General features: G+C 36.2%; 1 protein-coding gene across 1 annotated transcript in view; it reads right to left on the reverse strand.

Moving 5' to 3' along the window:
- The window catches only part of LOC131920423 (transmembrane protease serine 11F), a 33850-nt gene extending 18689 nt beyond the window's left edge, over window positions 1–15161 (reverse strand). Inside the window, exons 1-3 of the mRNA XM_059274756.1 lie at window positions 14992–15161; window positions 14146–14300; window positions 8104–8222 (exon numbers count right to left, since the gene is read on the reverse strand). Of these exons, the coding sequence (XP_059130739.1) occupies window positions 8104–8222; window positions 14146–14300; window positions 14992–15161 (444 nt within the window). The remainder of the gene's footprint in view (window positions 1–8103; window positions 8223–14145; window positions 14301–14991) is intronic.
- Window positions 15162–16259: the final 1098 nt, after the last annotated feature.

Consider the following 16259-nt stretch of genomic DNA (forward strand, 5'->3'; position numbering starts at 1 on the left):
GGAAATACCCAGTATACAACTCAAACAGTCAGTTAGTATAAACTCAATGACACTAACAAATTTATGAACAAAAAAATCAAAGAAAACAAGATTAGCCATTTATTTTATATAAAAATGAACTATTTTCTTGGAAGCCATTGTTATGGTCATTTTTCTAAAGAAATTGAATTTTTCTTATTGGTATATTTTCATTGAGTACTCAATAATATGATATCTAGTCCAAACTACTAATTCTATCCTTAGGTTTTTATGGTCCAACCCTAAAAATAACTTTGGTAATGATTATTTCACTTAAAAATCTGTGTCTAAACAGATGGTAAAAACCATTTTTTACCTTAAAATAAGATCGTAATTATCTCCCTTGGCTTTACTTGAAACAGTGGGTGTGGTTCTTAGTAGGCTGGTGGCTGCTCAGTTACTGTTTGGGTTTTTATTCTTTTCTCCTCTGGTAAGTAACTGTAGAAAGACTATGTTCTCAAGAAAGATCAACTGCTCTTGGATACCAGGAGATACTGCTTGAGAATTATCCTTGAGGTCTAGCTATGAAAATAAGGCCAGTTGTACAGGTATCTTTCTACTATAAGGGTGAATATGGGTCAGTAGAGGAAGAACACACTGATAGAACAGTCTGCTCCAGGAAGGCTTCCTGCTGACTCCAAAAGTTTCCTTCCTCAAATCTCCAAAATCCTGATCATTCAAATCACACAATTAGCAGTTGTACACTGACTGTGACAGGTCTCAGATTGTTCCATCCTGTCATTACTTAGTTTTAATATTGACTGCATTCTTTTCCATGAATAAGCTTCCATTAATAATCAAGATTATATGTTCTTTGAAGGAAGGGACTGAGCTGACCTTGGCATTATTTAGAGTTTTGCAGAAGGTATGTATGACTGAGCAATTACATATTCATTAATGATTGATTATCTACAGTTATGGCTAGTCTTAATCAGCATTATAAAGGAAAAACAGCTCTTATACTGCTTTTTTTATTCTTCTTATAGCTGTCTTCTTCCCTTTATATCACTAATTTATTCATTCAGTACAATCAAATGTACCCTATGTTCAAGGCATTGTAGTAGACACTGGATAAAAAGCACTGAACAAAAATAGTGCCAACCTTAAACTCAAAATACAGTTAGAAAGTAATAAAACAGACATTATCAAGAGTCATAAGTAAAGTAATGTAAGATAAACAGCTAAGAAATTGTAAAAGAGAAAGGTTCTCCAAGTAGGTGATGTTGGAGTGATATTTCAGATGATGAGGAATCAACAAGGTTGAGATAGTCTTCTATGTGGGAGGAACAGAATCGGCAAAGAATCCAAAAGAAGGCCAATATGGGCCGAGCAAAGTGAGCAAGGCAGGGTATGCAGAGACGGGAGGAGGTAGAGCCAGAGCATGTGAGCATTTGGAAACTCCGGTGAAGAGCTTAGATTTTGTTCTGAGCATATTCAGAAGCCATTAAGAAATTCTAAGCAAACAAATACAATACAGCATTTTCAAAAAGTCATTCTGATTTCTCTGTAGATGTGAGAGGGATCCTGAGTGGAAGCAGTGATAACTGATTTGAATATGTGAGCTATTATTCCAGCTAGTCTAGAATGGAGATAATGAACTAGACATAGAAATGTGACTCATGACTTGAATAAGCAAAGAGATAGAATTGTTCACTGAAAATTCAGAGTGAGAGAACACTAGAGGGAGCAGTCTTCAAGACAGGCATTTAAACTAGATTAATTTGAGATGCCTCCAAGAGTTCAAAGTAGAAATGTCAGGTAGACCATTGAATGAGGGTGAAGTTTTATCTATATAGTTCAAATGGAACTAAACTTATCTCCATGGCTCACAAAATTGGCAGAGTTTCAACATCTTGAAATTCTAAACATCTTTAATTCTAAATTTGACCAACCAAATAAGACCGATTCTTCAAACATTCATCTAAGGATGGTCATGGAGAAATACCCTGCTGCTTCAGTTAGTAACTTAGAAAAACGCATCAAGCAAGCATTAGTTGTATCTTCCAAGGAGAGAAAAAATAAGGAAGGACATTAGACCAAGGACATTGCTTGATCCCCTGAAACCAGCCTTATCAGAAACCAAGTGAGTCTCTGCTGTTGCCCACTAGTCTTCATTTTATTTATCTATATTTTAACTTACACTTGTTTAATGTTATTTAGCCCTGAATGTGTCCTATATGTCAACAGAGGAGAAATTCAAATAAATAAATAAATAGATTAAATAGCTAAAGCTCACAACCAAAAGAAGAAGAAATTTCTATGGCATTAGATTTGTTTTTTACAGTGTGGTAGATTGTGATGAAGAATTCATATTTATTTAACAATAAATTCATAATCACATTTACAATAAATTGTACTGAGTGGGTAGATGTAGCAGTTTCTGTAAGTGTCGGCTGATAACACCTCACACCTGTACTGCCCCACAGCTGTGTCCTTGTCTGACCTGGGAAACTTGCCCAGTGATGTCTGGAAAGTTATTATCTACCTTGTCAGGCATCACCTTTTGGTGTATGACAAACAGCCCAGCCCTACTATGTCTACACAGAATCACCTCTGTGATGTAACCTAAGTCCCAAATCTTCCCCACAACCCAAGCTGAGCCTGGACTTTTGAAACCACATCTTTGCTTAGATTCTTCCTGTGTGCATTCCTGCTGTCTCTGCATTCTAAATAAAATTTCCTGGAATTATTAGTTTAAAAAAATCATTTAATCAGAAATCTTCATTAATCAGGAACTTCCAGTCACAGAATTTGCTTGTTATAACTCAATATAGACAAGAATAAATTCTCTGGAATCAGAGAATGCTGCACTAAGTATCCATTCCTGCTGGGGGCCACAGGATTATGCAGTGAGAAATTCAGCCATCATAAAAAGGCCAACCCATCAGAGCCAAGGGTTCTGATGGAGGATTTAAATAAAAAACACAAAGCATATTGGCATTATTGCCTTTTGAGTGGTTTGGCTGTTTCTTGCTATAGATTTCTTGTGTAAAGCCATAAGCTTTTCCCCATATATTACAAATTTGGGATTTATTCCCATGGCATAGCAGTGTTTTGACCATTTACTGGGCACAAGTTCTCCTATGTGCTGGTATATTGGGTGACATCCCCTCCATTCTGTGGGACCTCCAGTGAGAGAATTCAAAGTCAATAAACTTGATTCCCACAGCCTAATCTCCACTCCATTCCCTGAGACATACATTAGAAGCCAGCTCCCTGCAATTATCTCCCATTCAGCAGGACACGTGGTCAGGAAAGGATCTTTCAAATAGATCACATTTGGGACCTTCAGAGAGAAAGGAATGTCCAAGCTCATTTGATTCCTGGTCCCTTCTGATTATGGAGATTGAGTGTCCTAAATTCTCCTGCAGCTGACTTGGGAAAGTGCTAACCTCAGCTGACCTCCCTGCTCTACCCTAAAAAGCTATTAATCCCCCTCATTCTAACTGCTTAGGTGATAGATGTAAACCGTTGCACATTTATTTATCATTAACCCCTACTTTAATTATACACACCTATGAATGAAGCATCATGCATGAACTCCCTCAGAATGGAGAACCCTATTAAATCAGCCTTTCTGCTTCTCAGCACTGTCCAGCATCTTTCTGGCCACGCCTCCCCAGAAGCAGAAAAGTGCTGATGGTGTCACTTGGGACAGCTCCTATCTGCCTCTTGTTCCTGAGAAGAAATGCTAGCTCTATAATTGTGGTGATATACTGTGTACCCTGGTAAACTTGCCTGAGGATCAGAGGACAGAGCCAGCCACTAGATTAGACACAGAGGTCAGGCAGTGAAGTCACACACCTTTGAGATCTCATGTCTTTTCTTGGGAAATACACATGCCTTTAATCCCAGGAAGTAATATGGCAGGGCAGAGAAAGGTATATAAGGCGTGAGGAAACAGGAACTCACTCTCTTGAGGCTGAGGATTTCGTAGAGGTAAGAGCCAGTGGCTGGCTGTTCTGCTTCTCTGATCTTTCAGTTTTCACCCTGATATCTAGCTCTGGGTTTTTTATTAAAAGACCATCTAGAAGCTGGGAGGTGGTGGCACACACCCTTAGTCCAAGCACTCAGGAGGCAGAGTCAGGAGGATCTCTGTGAGTTCAAAGCCAGCCTGGTTTACACAGACTGAGTTCCAGGGCAGGGTCCAAAGCTAAGTTGAGAAACCCTGTCTTGAAAAACAAAACAAAACAAAACAAATAAACAAAAGACCATCTAGATTCGAACAACAGTAACTTTTCGATTACCAGAGAACTGCCTTTGTTTTGTGTGTGTATATAAACTGAAAGACTCTGCAGCAGAAAAGAATAAAAAAAGTTGGCAAGAAAAAACATGGAGTGAGAGATTTTTTGTCCTCAGATCTTTTGAGTCTTAAGTTGGCTGTAGCCTTTCCACTGAACCCTGGGAGGACATTGAGGCTGGCCCTCAATAGCCCTCCATACATTCCACTGTGTCCTCTTGTTGGAAGTTCTGCTGTCACAGATTCCCAATATTTGGATGAGTCTTAGCTCTCAGTTGGGAAAATATTCAATGAACTTCAGCAGAAAAGTGGTTTGCATAGTAACTTTTTATGTTCTCATGTCCTTTTTGTATTTCAAATGTTATATCTTGACTTAGAAAGAAAATAAGAGGAACATTCAAACAGCCCCTCAAGCTTTACCATTGTTTTAGAATATTTTTTAATCATAAAAAGGGTTTCAGTAAATGTTCTTATGGTACATGGGATTAGATAAAGATAAAGTGAACGACTTTAACTAAATCAGTAATACTGAGTATGAAAACAATTGTTATCTTGTTTTTTTCTTTTTTTTTTGAAAATATAATTTAATTACATTTCTCTCTTCCCTTTCATCCCTCTACATCCTCCCATATATCCCTCCATATTCTCTTTCAAATTCATGGCCTTTGTTGTTGTTATTTTTTTTTTTACTAATTGTTATCGCATATATGTGTGTGTGTGTATATATATACATACATATATATATATATATATATATGTATGTGTATATGTATATCATGTTCAGTCCACATAATGCTACCTGTATGTATGTTTTCAGGGTTGACCATTTGCCACTGGACAATCAACTGATGTGCTCTTCCCTAAGAAGTAATGCCACTTCCATTCCCAGCTATCTACGGTTGCTTTATTTTAATCTGTCTTAGCTCTGCCCCAAACAGCAGAGTATTATACAAGTAGTCAATCAGAGAATTGCTGTGGAGTACTCCCTTTGTACACTGTAAAGATTTGTCACTCAAATTGGTTTAATAAAATGCTGATTGGCCAGTAGCCAGGCGAAAAGTATAGGAGGGACAGCCAGGCTGAGAATGCTGGGAGGAAGAAGGACAGAGTCAGAGGAGATGCCAGCCAGCTGCTAAGGATGCAGGATGTATAAAAAATGAGGTAACAGTACATGAGCCACATGGCAAATCATAGATAAAAAATATGTATTAATTAAATATAAGAGTTAGGTAGTAACAAGCCTGAGCTATTGGCCAATCATTTATAATTACTATTGAGCCTTTATGTCAGTTATTTGGGAACTGGTGGGCAGGACAGAAACTCCCACTAACAGAGAAGTCCATGGCAATCACTGTGTGGCTCTGAGATTGCAGGTAGTCTGCAGACAGAGAAAGGTGCTAAGAATAATGACTAGCCTTAAGATTTCTACTGAGGACTGATATAAGGCATCTATTTAACTGTTCATAAATTATTGTACATAGTCATAATGCTGTATTTATCCCCTCTCTTGGCCACTAATAAAACATAACATATTATCTATTATCATTATTTGACAGAATCCTACAAAATAGGATTCTATAAATATTCATTAAATACATATACAAAAAAATAATTTAGAAATCCATTAAATGGATAGAAAGATAAATGAATGAGTCATAAGCTACACTTTTTCATTTTCATCTCAAATATGTTTGGAGTAGAAAGAATATCTTAATAATTAAAAGGTTGTAGCCTGCATAAAAAAAGTGAAAGAAAAATCATTAAAACTGGAAGACTATACAATGAGAATAGTTCAATAGTTTGAATAGTTTCTGATGTTACTAAATGAAAACTGGTAAGTTGTCATCAGAAAAGTAATCAACTAGGAAACTCTCAGTTGTTTATTGTGTACAAGTCTTTACTGTACAAAACTCTTTAATTCTGTGTTATCCTTTGAGAAAGTGGATGTCAAATGAGAAATTATGAAGAAATGAGCAAATAAAATATTCAAAAACATAGAAGTAGCATTAAGGAAGGACTGACTTCTAAGAACTAGGAATTTTGAAAAAGTGAGTGTAGACTACATTTAAATTAATGGATTTGGGTTCAAGGTGACAGACTTCTCTTTAAAGACCTCATTAAAATTGTGTTAAATATAAAAGTAGGTAATAAACCCAAACACTAACAAAAAGTAGGAAAGATTTCCTTAATAGATGAGAGAGTCATTTCATGTCTTGAATTCAGACAAAGAAAGAAAGATAACTGGCTAGAGAGATGGCTCAGCAGCTTAATACTGGCTGTTCTTCCAGAGTACCCGAGTTCTATCCAAGTACCCACACTGGGCAGCTCCCTACTACCTGTCACTCTAACTCCAGGGGTTCCAGTATCCCTGTTCTGCCTTCTTGGTCATCTGCACTCATGTGCACATGTGAACATAGACGTATGAACCTATACACAACTTAAAAATAAAGTAAATCTTTGAAAAAGAGGAAAAAATCCTGAATTTAAAATTACAAAATGTACCTAGTATTAAATCTTAAAAAAAAACTAAGCAATTATTTATTTATTCTTTCTTTAACCCATGGAATCCAATTAGTGCTGTCTATATTGAAATGGGTGTGAGGTCCTGGGAGAACTTGGGTTGAAAGTGAAGGATGAATATAATCAAGATACATTGTACATATATACACATTTTTAAAAAAAGAATAAACTTCTAAAAATGAGTAATCTCTTTAAAGAAACAGTTTAAAGTTTTATTGAAATGCATCAAAGAAGTTCTAAATGAATTAGTCATTTTGTGCAGGCCTCTACATTTGAAGCAAGTTAAATAAAATTCCAACAAATGTGTGTGTGTGTGTGTGTGTGTGTGTGTGTGTGTTTGATACATAAAAGCAAAATTCAAGATTAGCCAAGATAAACCTGAATAAGATTATAATTCTAGATTATATGTATTAGATGTACTGGGTGTATATTCTGAAAAATGTATTTGAATCCAGAAATCTGTGAATATGATATCATTAAGCTATGAGAGAAGACCTGAAGATAGATTTCTTGGAGGCACTGAATGCCATATTAAAAAGCCTCATCAGAATGAAAATTTATAGAGAAATTAGGAGGAAGACCTTGTGAAGATGGAGACAGAGATTAGAGATTTTACTATTTGCAACAACAGATTAAGGAATGCTTGGAGCAGCCAGAAGTTAAAACAGATAAGGAATAACCCTTGCTATTGATGGAGTGAAAAATAGTTGCACAATTAAAGAGTTTATATGCCTCAGTTAATATGTCAAAACTTCATTTGTGGAGGGGTTGGCCTGACAGATAAGCATGAGAATGACTATTGTACCATAGTAGTGCTAAGAACACTGCTTTTTACATTATGGAGGAAATGAATTTAATTTTTTAATTCAAACACACATGTGAGTCAGTTCCATATAGCATAAATTTTAAATGTAAAAGGGAAAGCCAGGGTTTTAAAACCCAATGATATAGAATCAGAAATGATTTCTCATGCAAGTACAAATGGTACTTATGAGAAAATAATGATATGAATAACATTTTAAAATTTAGATCACCTGTCCATCTCAATACAGTATAACAATAATAAAAATGCAAGGAAGAAATTAAAAATGTCATTTTCAATATGTATTATCAGTGTAGGTTTATATACAAATGGTCAAAATCTTTAACAAATATTAATGGAAAAGAAATGCACATGGCAGATAACTATAGCAAAACTTAATTACTAAACAGGGAAATGAGAATTAAATCCTTAATGAGATTCAGGCTGCCAGCATGGCAAATTTTAATAGTCAAATTGTTAAATTCTGAGAAGGTTGTAGATCAGTGCTTCCCATTGAGCTTACCATTCTCTCAATCTGATGACTTCTTTCTATAAACTCTCTTGATGACCTCATCCCATAATTCTCTTTGTACTTGATGTTTGTGACTTGAAAAGAGGCAAGGTAATAGAATGACTTATCATCTGAAAGGCAAGGAGAATGGAAGATCCTGGGTTACATGTACTAGGTTTTTTGTTTTCCATCTTGAACAAAAGTTACTGTAGAACTCAAGAACGTCACCTTATAATTTCATCATGGCAGTCAGCCAACACAGAAAATTCAGTTCCCAAAGAACACTGACTGATACTCCTCTTGTAGATCCATATGCCTATCAAAACTTTCCTACAGTTAGACATGTACCATATAATGAAAAGTCAATGACAAATTAAATCATAAAAGTCATGTGCATTCTTTTCTCAGAGAACTGCTAACATACGTTTATCAGGGTTTTGATGAAACAGTTGCCCGAGTTTTGAAAAATCTATCCTCTTCATAATTCCCACTACCACCAGCAATCTAGTTTATGTTGTGTTATTGAGAGCAAAATCTACAGCCTTCTTAAGAGTATCCCTGCCGCTTCTCCCATTCTCCACAGAGCATCCAGTTGTGTCGAGAGCTGTCTTAGAGACTGCCAATTTGGCAATACCACTTGCCCACCAGAAGCCTTTCCTTTAGCCCATTACTATGGGAAGGAATGCCAACTCTTTTACTTTAACACACTGCATCCTTACTTGCATGGAACCTGCCTTCTTTTTGATATTCTTTGCTACATACTCAGAATTTGTGTTGAAGCAGCAGCAAAACTGTTTGTGTTTTCCTATATTTAGTATCCCCCTAAAGATTTTGCCTCTCTATTACTTTCTCAGGAAATCTCTGTTGGAGGGTGTTCTCTACTGTTTTCATCCTATTCTTGACATTGCCTCTTTTCAAGATGCTATTTGCTGCATCGACACTGAGCTACCAACCTCAACTGCACAGCTATACTACACTTTGAAGAGCTCCTACTATAAAATTCTAAAGGTTTATGCTTTTTTTTTCAATAGGATGTCAGCCTCTGGAGGGGAACTTTGGACTACTTTTTATTCAAAGAGGAAGAAACATTTCTGATAATAATAGCAAAAAGAACACAGTGTCATGAGTGCCCTAAACTTTTTTTATAAAGTAATAAATTAAGGAATATCTATTTCAATACTCTGTACTTATTAACTACACAATATTTTATGTTAAAATTGACATTTTAATTTAATTATAATTCCATTTCAAAATGCTTTCTAGATTAAAAATTATATCAAAGACCTGGAATGAGTAAGAATTACATTTATAAGAGAATAAACATATTCTAACTCTAATACCTACAAGTACTTGACATTATTATTTGGTTTTTTTTTCTGTTTTAACTGTTGTTTTATCTGGCTGAGGTGGATTACTACCACAATTTCATATCTTCTTTTTCTTATTTATCAGTTAACCCTAAGAATTTTTTTGAGACATAGTCTCTCTACACAGCCCTGGCTGTCCTAGAACTTATTCTGTAGACAAAGCTTGCCTCGAACTCACAGAGATGCACCTGTCTCTGCCTCCAAAGTGCTGGGATTAAAGGTGTGCCTATGCCCAGCTAGTATTTTGTATCTTAAAAATATAGTTTAGTTATCAAAGTTAAAAGTTGAAAAAGATGCATCAACGATGCCTTTTTACCTAAATAATCTATGCTCCATTTCGATTGTATTTATGGTTTCACTTTTAAGATCATAGCTTAATTCTTTGTCATGGATGAGTAGATGAATGAATCAATACTAAGTTCTAATCAATCACTGTTTACATGCAGTGTCCTAACAGATCCAAGCTATATCCCCACTCATATCTTCACAAGATTTCATAGCTGAGTTCTTTTATAAGAGGCTTTGTTATTTACTTCAATGACAGGTATTTTTTCAGTGATGTCTCTATGTATATTTCAATGCATTTTAATATATTATAATCTCAAAATATAAAAAAGTGATTTAAAAATCAATTAAAATGATGTAAAACACGAAGTTATGAATGGTTGTTGTTATTTTATTATTTTGCTATTGGAAAAATTCCATGTCATAAAATAGAGTCTGGAATCAGCATAATGATAATCCAAAAACAGCTTTCTCTGACTCTAAAACCCCTTACATTTTGCAGCTGTGTACTGTAATTAAACCATGTGCAAAGCAAATAGGTTTTTTTTTCAAATTATAATATAATATATCACTTCCTCTTTCCCTTTTCTTCCTTCAAACCTCACATGTATACACCCTTGCTTTCATTCAAATTCATGGCTACACATGCATATTCATAAATGCATAAATACAACCTGCTCAGTCCATATAATGTTACTCGTATGCATATGTTTTCAGACTGGCATTTGTCTCTGGGGAGACTATTGCTTCAATACTCAGCATCCTAAGTTGTCTGCAATTCTGTGTCTAGGGTTGCCAGTCCAATCTCTTGGAATGTTGTAGAGATGTAAAGGTGACTACAATAAACACTTAAATCATTATAAAAACTCTAAAATACATTGTATATTGTACTTTAATTTTAGTAGTCATTACATTACACTATAGTGATACTGAGCTTCCCTGGTAATTTCTGTAGTGAGGAAGTTGGACACAAAAAGGACTTTTTAAAGCTTGATTAATAGAAACTAACATCCCAAACCACCCAAGCTGGTGGACGTGAAATTAAAACCATGATACATCTGTCTCTGTATCTCATCAAAAAACAGAACTCCTACATCCCTGGAAGTAGAGTTGGTCCTGCATAGAGAGAAAACAAGTCGGCTGTCCCAAAGCAGATGAGCACTTTATAGCTTTGAGAAACCAAGTTTTAACACGGTTTCAAAAATTAGGTTTATGAATTTTGTGAAAATTCAATTTTACAAACTATATCCTTCAAAATTTTATGTGACATTATATAGCAGTTTTACCTTTACACCATAACAAGGGATAAAATAATTAATACAAAATTATCCTAAAATTTTTAACTATATAAAATTTAGAAAAACAGCTAGTATGTAATTCTAATAAGTAAATGCAACAATAAAAAGTCAAGTATCCTCCCTAAAAAAGAGCAGATAATTTTCAAACCCATGTGTTTGGACTTTCAGTTCATTCTATAGATCATATGATATGGTAGTGAGTGTGGTTTTATTCATTAATCTTTAAAGATACTCATATAGTTATTAAAAATATGGTCATTTAAAAATATTCCATAAACTTTTTCACTGGCAGTTTTTTCCAATATGCAACTGGCAATGAACACTAATCTATGAAGTATTCAAAATCAGTTTTTAAAAAAAGAAAAAGACATAGAAAAAGTAGAGAAAATGAAAGAAAGAAAAATGATTTGATAAGAAATGAGATACATTTTTTTTTTTGAGACAGGGTTTCTCTGTGTAGCTTTGCGCCTTTCCTGGGACTCACTTGGTAGCCCAGGCTGGCCTCAAACTCACAGAGATCTGCCTGGCTCTGCCTCCCTAGTGCTGGGACTAAAGGCGTGTGCCACCACCGCCTGGCCGAAATATATTTTTTAAACAAACAATTATAGGAAACACAAATGACCTACTGACTCATGGATAGGTCCTCAACATCACTGCTGATCAGACAAATGCAAATTAAAATTAAAATTTCAATGCTAATGTTACCTGCACCAAATTAGCAATTATAAGAAGGCATGGAAATTACTAAATGTTGATGATACGTGACAGTGATAATTGACATACAGTGATAAAAAATAAACAGTTAATTAAAAAAAAAGTCTCCATAGTCCAGGGTTTATACAGATAACCATACATTTTCATGTTTCCTAGGCAAACCCTTGTACATGTTCACATGTATACCAAGATAATATATGCGTAAGGTAAATAGTGGCCGGTATTCTCTTAAAATCTGTAACGTTCAGTAATCCCCAGGTACATAAAAAGGTAAGTAAATTAGGGTTGCTATAGCAATACAAATTTATTCTCATATAATTCCGGAAGTGAGAAGTCTCACAGCAGTTCGTAGGTTTAGGACCTCCATGTAGTGGAGTTTGGTCTTTCTGGAAAAATCTGTCTTGCCATTTTCTAGAGTGACCTCATCCTTCAGCTCCTCGTTCCACGTCACGTGACCTCGTTTCCCTTCTCTTTCAGTGCCTTCTCCCCTTCGACTTCTTTTTCTCCTCCTTCCTAGAAGCACCCTTGCAGTTCTACTTAGGGACCATACAGAACATCTATATAATAGCCCCATCTCGACATGATTAATGTCTCCTCTGCTGTGTAACATTCACTCAGTCTGAAGATGAGGATATGGACCTCATTGGACGAGGGCCTATCACAACCTTTACGACAGCTTTTTAAAATGCTTTTAGACACTATTTTTATTGTTCTTTCACTGTTTCTTTCTGAGGCACTGGGGTTCTTTGGAATTTATTTGCTGTTTTTAAGACACGGTCTTATTCTACAGCACAGATTGACTGGGAATTTGCGTGTGTTTCAGGCTGACCTGGTGAGTCTCCTGTCCCAGGCTCCCAGGTCCTGAAACTACTGGCATAAGGAGGGTATTTTTAATTTTAGGTTTATTGACTTCCAACCCAAAATGTCAATAAGAAAGATAAAATTACAGGAGATAATTTGATTTGGGTTTGTCTAAGAAATAAATATTAATGAGCCAATTAAACTGTGTAAACTGTAAAGTGTGTAAAAGTTCCCAGACAAGTAAACTGGGAACTTTAAACACTTTTCACTTTTACTTTATAGATTGTTCCAGTGTCGTATTATCATTAATACTGTGGGAGTTCCTAAAATCTTTTTTTTTTTTTTTTTTTTTGGTTTCTCGAGACAGGGTTTCTCTGTGTAGCTTTGCGCCTCTCCTGGAACTCACTTGGTAGCCCAGGCTGGCCTCGAACTCACAGAGATTCGCCTGGCTCTGCCTCCCTAGTGCTGGGACTAAAGGTGTGTGCCACCACCGCCCGGCCAGTTCCTAAAATCTTAAACAAAGTTTCGATCATTTATGTTTACAAATATGCAAAGACAGAGGTAAGTGAATCTTAGCTGTGTGTTATTTGGTTTTATCTGTGATAGCGTTTTTCTATACAGTTAGAAATTAGTTCTGAGTTTTTCATTCTCCCTCAATCATGAAAGTACTTTTCTTTCCTTCAGATAAAATGTTGACTTTGACTTCTTTAAGATGTTTTGGGGTAACTTTTTTATATAACAAGCTTTTACCCTCCCCCTCCTCCCCCTTCTTTCTTTCCCTTCTCCTTTCTTCTAACCTCCTTCCTTCCTTCCTTCCTCCCTCCCTCCCTCCCTCCCTCCCTCCTCCTTTCCTTCCTTCCCTCCTCTCTGTCTCTGTCTCTCTCTGTCTCTGTGTCTGTCTGTCTCTGTCTGTCTGTCTCTGTCTGTCTCTGTCTCTGTCTCTCTTTCTCTCTCTCTCTCTCTCTCTCTCTCTCTCTCTCTCTCTCTCTCTCTTTCCATTTCCTTATTTCTTTGTGGTATTGGTGATTTGAATCCACAACTGAGTACCTCCTAGACAATTGTTCTTCTACTGAACAATATCCTCAGCATTCTTTAATTCTTAAATTTTGAGACAGGCTGTTCATTTGATGAGGCTGTTCTTTATCTTACTCTGAAACTCAGGTAGTCCTTGAACTTGTAATTCTCCTTCTCCAGTCTCCAGACCAGCTGGGACTACTAGTTAATACTACTGAGTTATATCTATTATAAGCTTTCTGGAGGTAATTCATCAATATATTGATTCTGAGAAGAATCAATGGAAAACGAATGGAAACACATGAAGCCCATAACTTGACATTATTTGTCCTTATTCTGAAGAATTTTTTTCCCTTTTTTAAAATTCTTCTTTGTGTTTCATTTACATGTGCTTATCAGCATTGTGTCTATTTAAAATTTTTAGTATTTAGAAATGTGTAATGCAGCCTTTCTGTTCTTAGCAAACTACACTTTTACATCAATAAAATATTATATTTACCATTGAATGTCATCAAAATGTCCAATTTTATGCAACAGAGTGCACTGCACAATAGGAACTGAGCCAGGAGACTTACCTTCAACGACGAAGTGAGTGACAATGCCAATTGTGATTCCTACGATTGCTGCAATTGCCAATGTGAAAAGAGAGAGTCGAATAGGGTCCCAAAATTGTTGTTGTCTTCTGTGGTATTCAATTCGTGGGTATTCAGTTTCTGAAAATTCAACTGGTCTGAAGTAACAGAATGAAAAATGACAGCAATTCAGTAGACTTAATCATGGTCCTCCCTCACATGTATTTCCCTCTTTCTTTTTTTATTGAAAATAGATTCAGTGGAGAGTCTAAACCAGAAGTCACCATTGGGTCCCTCAAAAGTCAAGGAACCCTGCAGAACAGAAGAAAGAAAGATTGCAACAGTCAGAGAGGATAGAGGACATCAGGAGAACAGGGCCCACCGAATCATGTGCATTTTCTCATGTTCATTCCTTTGTCTAATGATTGGTATTGCTAAGTAGCATTGGGTTACTTGAATCGCAACGAGAACACCGTAATGTGCATACCCTCCCCAAACCACAAGCACAGTACATTAAGTTCTATCAATGTGATGATTTCTTTGGCCTGATTTTTGTGTGGCATACTGGAAATTTAAATGCTTGGTAATGAAATATAAATGCTAAATTAAAAAATTTATACTTTATAAAAATGTTTAAGTCATTTAAAGAAGGGAGATTTTAAGCACAGCTTTGCATAGTTCCATCAGTTGTAATTGATTAAAAATAAAAGACTTTAATAAGACTTAAAAAAAAATCTTAAGAAATTAGAACAATCCATCCCTCACCCCAAATCCACAGATTGAGTGGGCCCATCTGCTAGGGAGGACTCCTCATGCTGTGGCTGGAAGCTGAATCTGAATACTCCTCACAGGCTGACCTGGGGAACTTCCTCAATACTGTGACCCTCAGCTGGGCTGGGCTCTTCTAACTCAGAGGTCTCCTCCCTGCCAGTGCCAGGGGCTGAGCACACTCCAGATGCCAATTTCTGCTTCCCCCTGTCCCCTTGGTAGAGGTCTTTAGGGTCTTGGCCTGGCACCATCTAACCAAATTCTAGAGAAGTGGACCTTAGAAGGTGCACTCTCTGCTCCCTGGGGCCTTAGGGAAAAGAACCCGACCCTGGTGAAAGGGAGAGGAGGGGATTTAATTTATTTCTTTTTCTTTTGAGCTATCTCCCTCTCTGAGTGAGTTTTCATTTCATCCTAGTGGCATGGTTTTTATTATCTGGGTAACAGCAAGCAACGGAGAAAAAAGAGAGAGATTAAAAAGAAAAGAAAAGAAAAAAATTCTTGATGGTTTGTTTTTAAAGTAACTATATGAGCTAGAGAGAGAATGTTCAGTTTAAGAGCACTTGCTGCTCTTCCAAAGGACCTAGATTTGATTTCCAGCACCCACATGGTGACTCACAACCATCTGTAACTCCAGTTCCAGGGGATCCATCTTCTTCTTCTGGCCTGTGCTGGTACCGCATTCACGTGGTACATAGATACACGTGCAAGCAAAACACTCAGACACATAAATAAATACATTTATTTGTAAAATAAATACAAAATAGTTTTAAAAAAAGTAACAACATAGCTGGACAGTAGTGGCACACGCCTTTAATCCCAGCACTCAGGAGGCAGAGGCATGGGGATCTCTGTGAGTTTGAGGCCACCCTGGTCTACAAAGTAAGTTCCAGGACAGCCAAGGCTACACCGAGAAATCCTGTCTCTAAAAACAAAAAAAAAAAAAACAAAAAAAAAAAAATAGAGCATCACTTGCAAGACATGATCAGGGTTCTTTGTATTTTATTAGTATCCCCAGCAAAATCTCACAACTTATGAGTTGTACTTGATGACATTCCAGTATTTTTATGACTTGTATCACTCATTTGTCCCAGTTTCCCTGGTACACTACTTCTTCTTGGGACAGCGCTTCTTTTTCCAACAACAACAAAAAAGTTGCTATTTACTTAATTTCTGATTTCTCGAATGACATTCAGTGCTATGGTTTTTGTATTTTTATGAAAACTTTTTATTTGACAAACATGCACTGAAAATGTTCACTAGTATGAAAGCAATCCTCATGTTGTTACTTTTGACATTAAAATGCTTCACAAATCAACGTGTTTACCGAAAGGTTTTGATATGTGCTTTGC

Source organism: Peromyscus eremicus, chromosome 10, assembly GCF_949786415.1.
Source record: "Peromyscus eremicus chromosome 10, PerEre_H2_v1, whole genome shotgun sequence".
Classification (NCBI taxonomy): Eukaryota; Metazoa; Chordata; class Mammalia; order Rodentia; family Cricetidae; genus Peromyscus; species Peromyscus eremicus.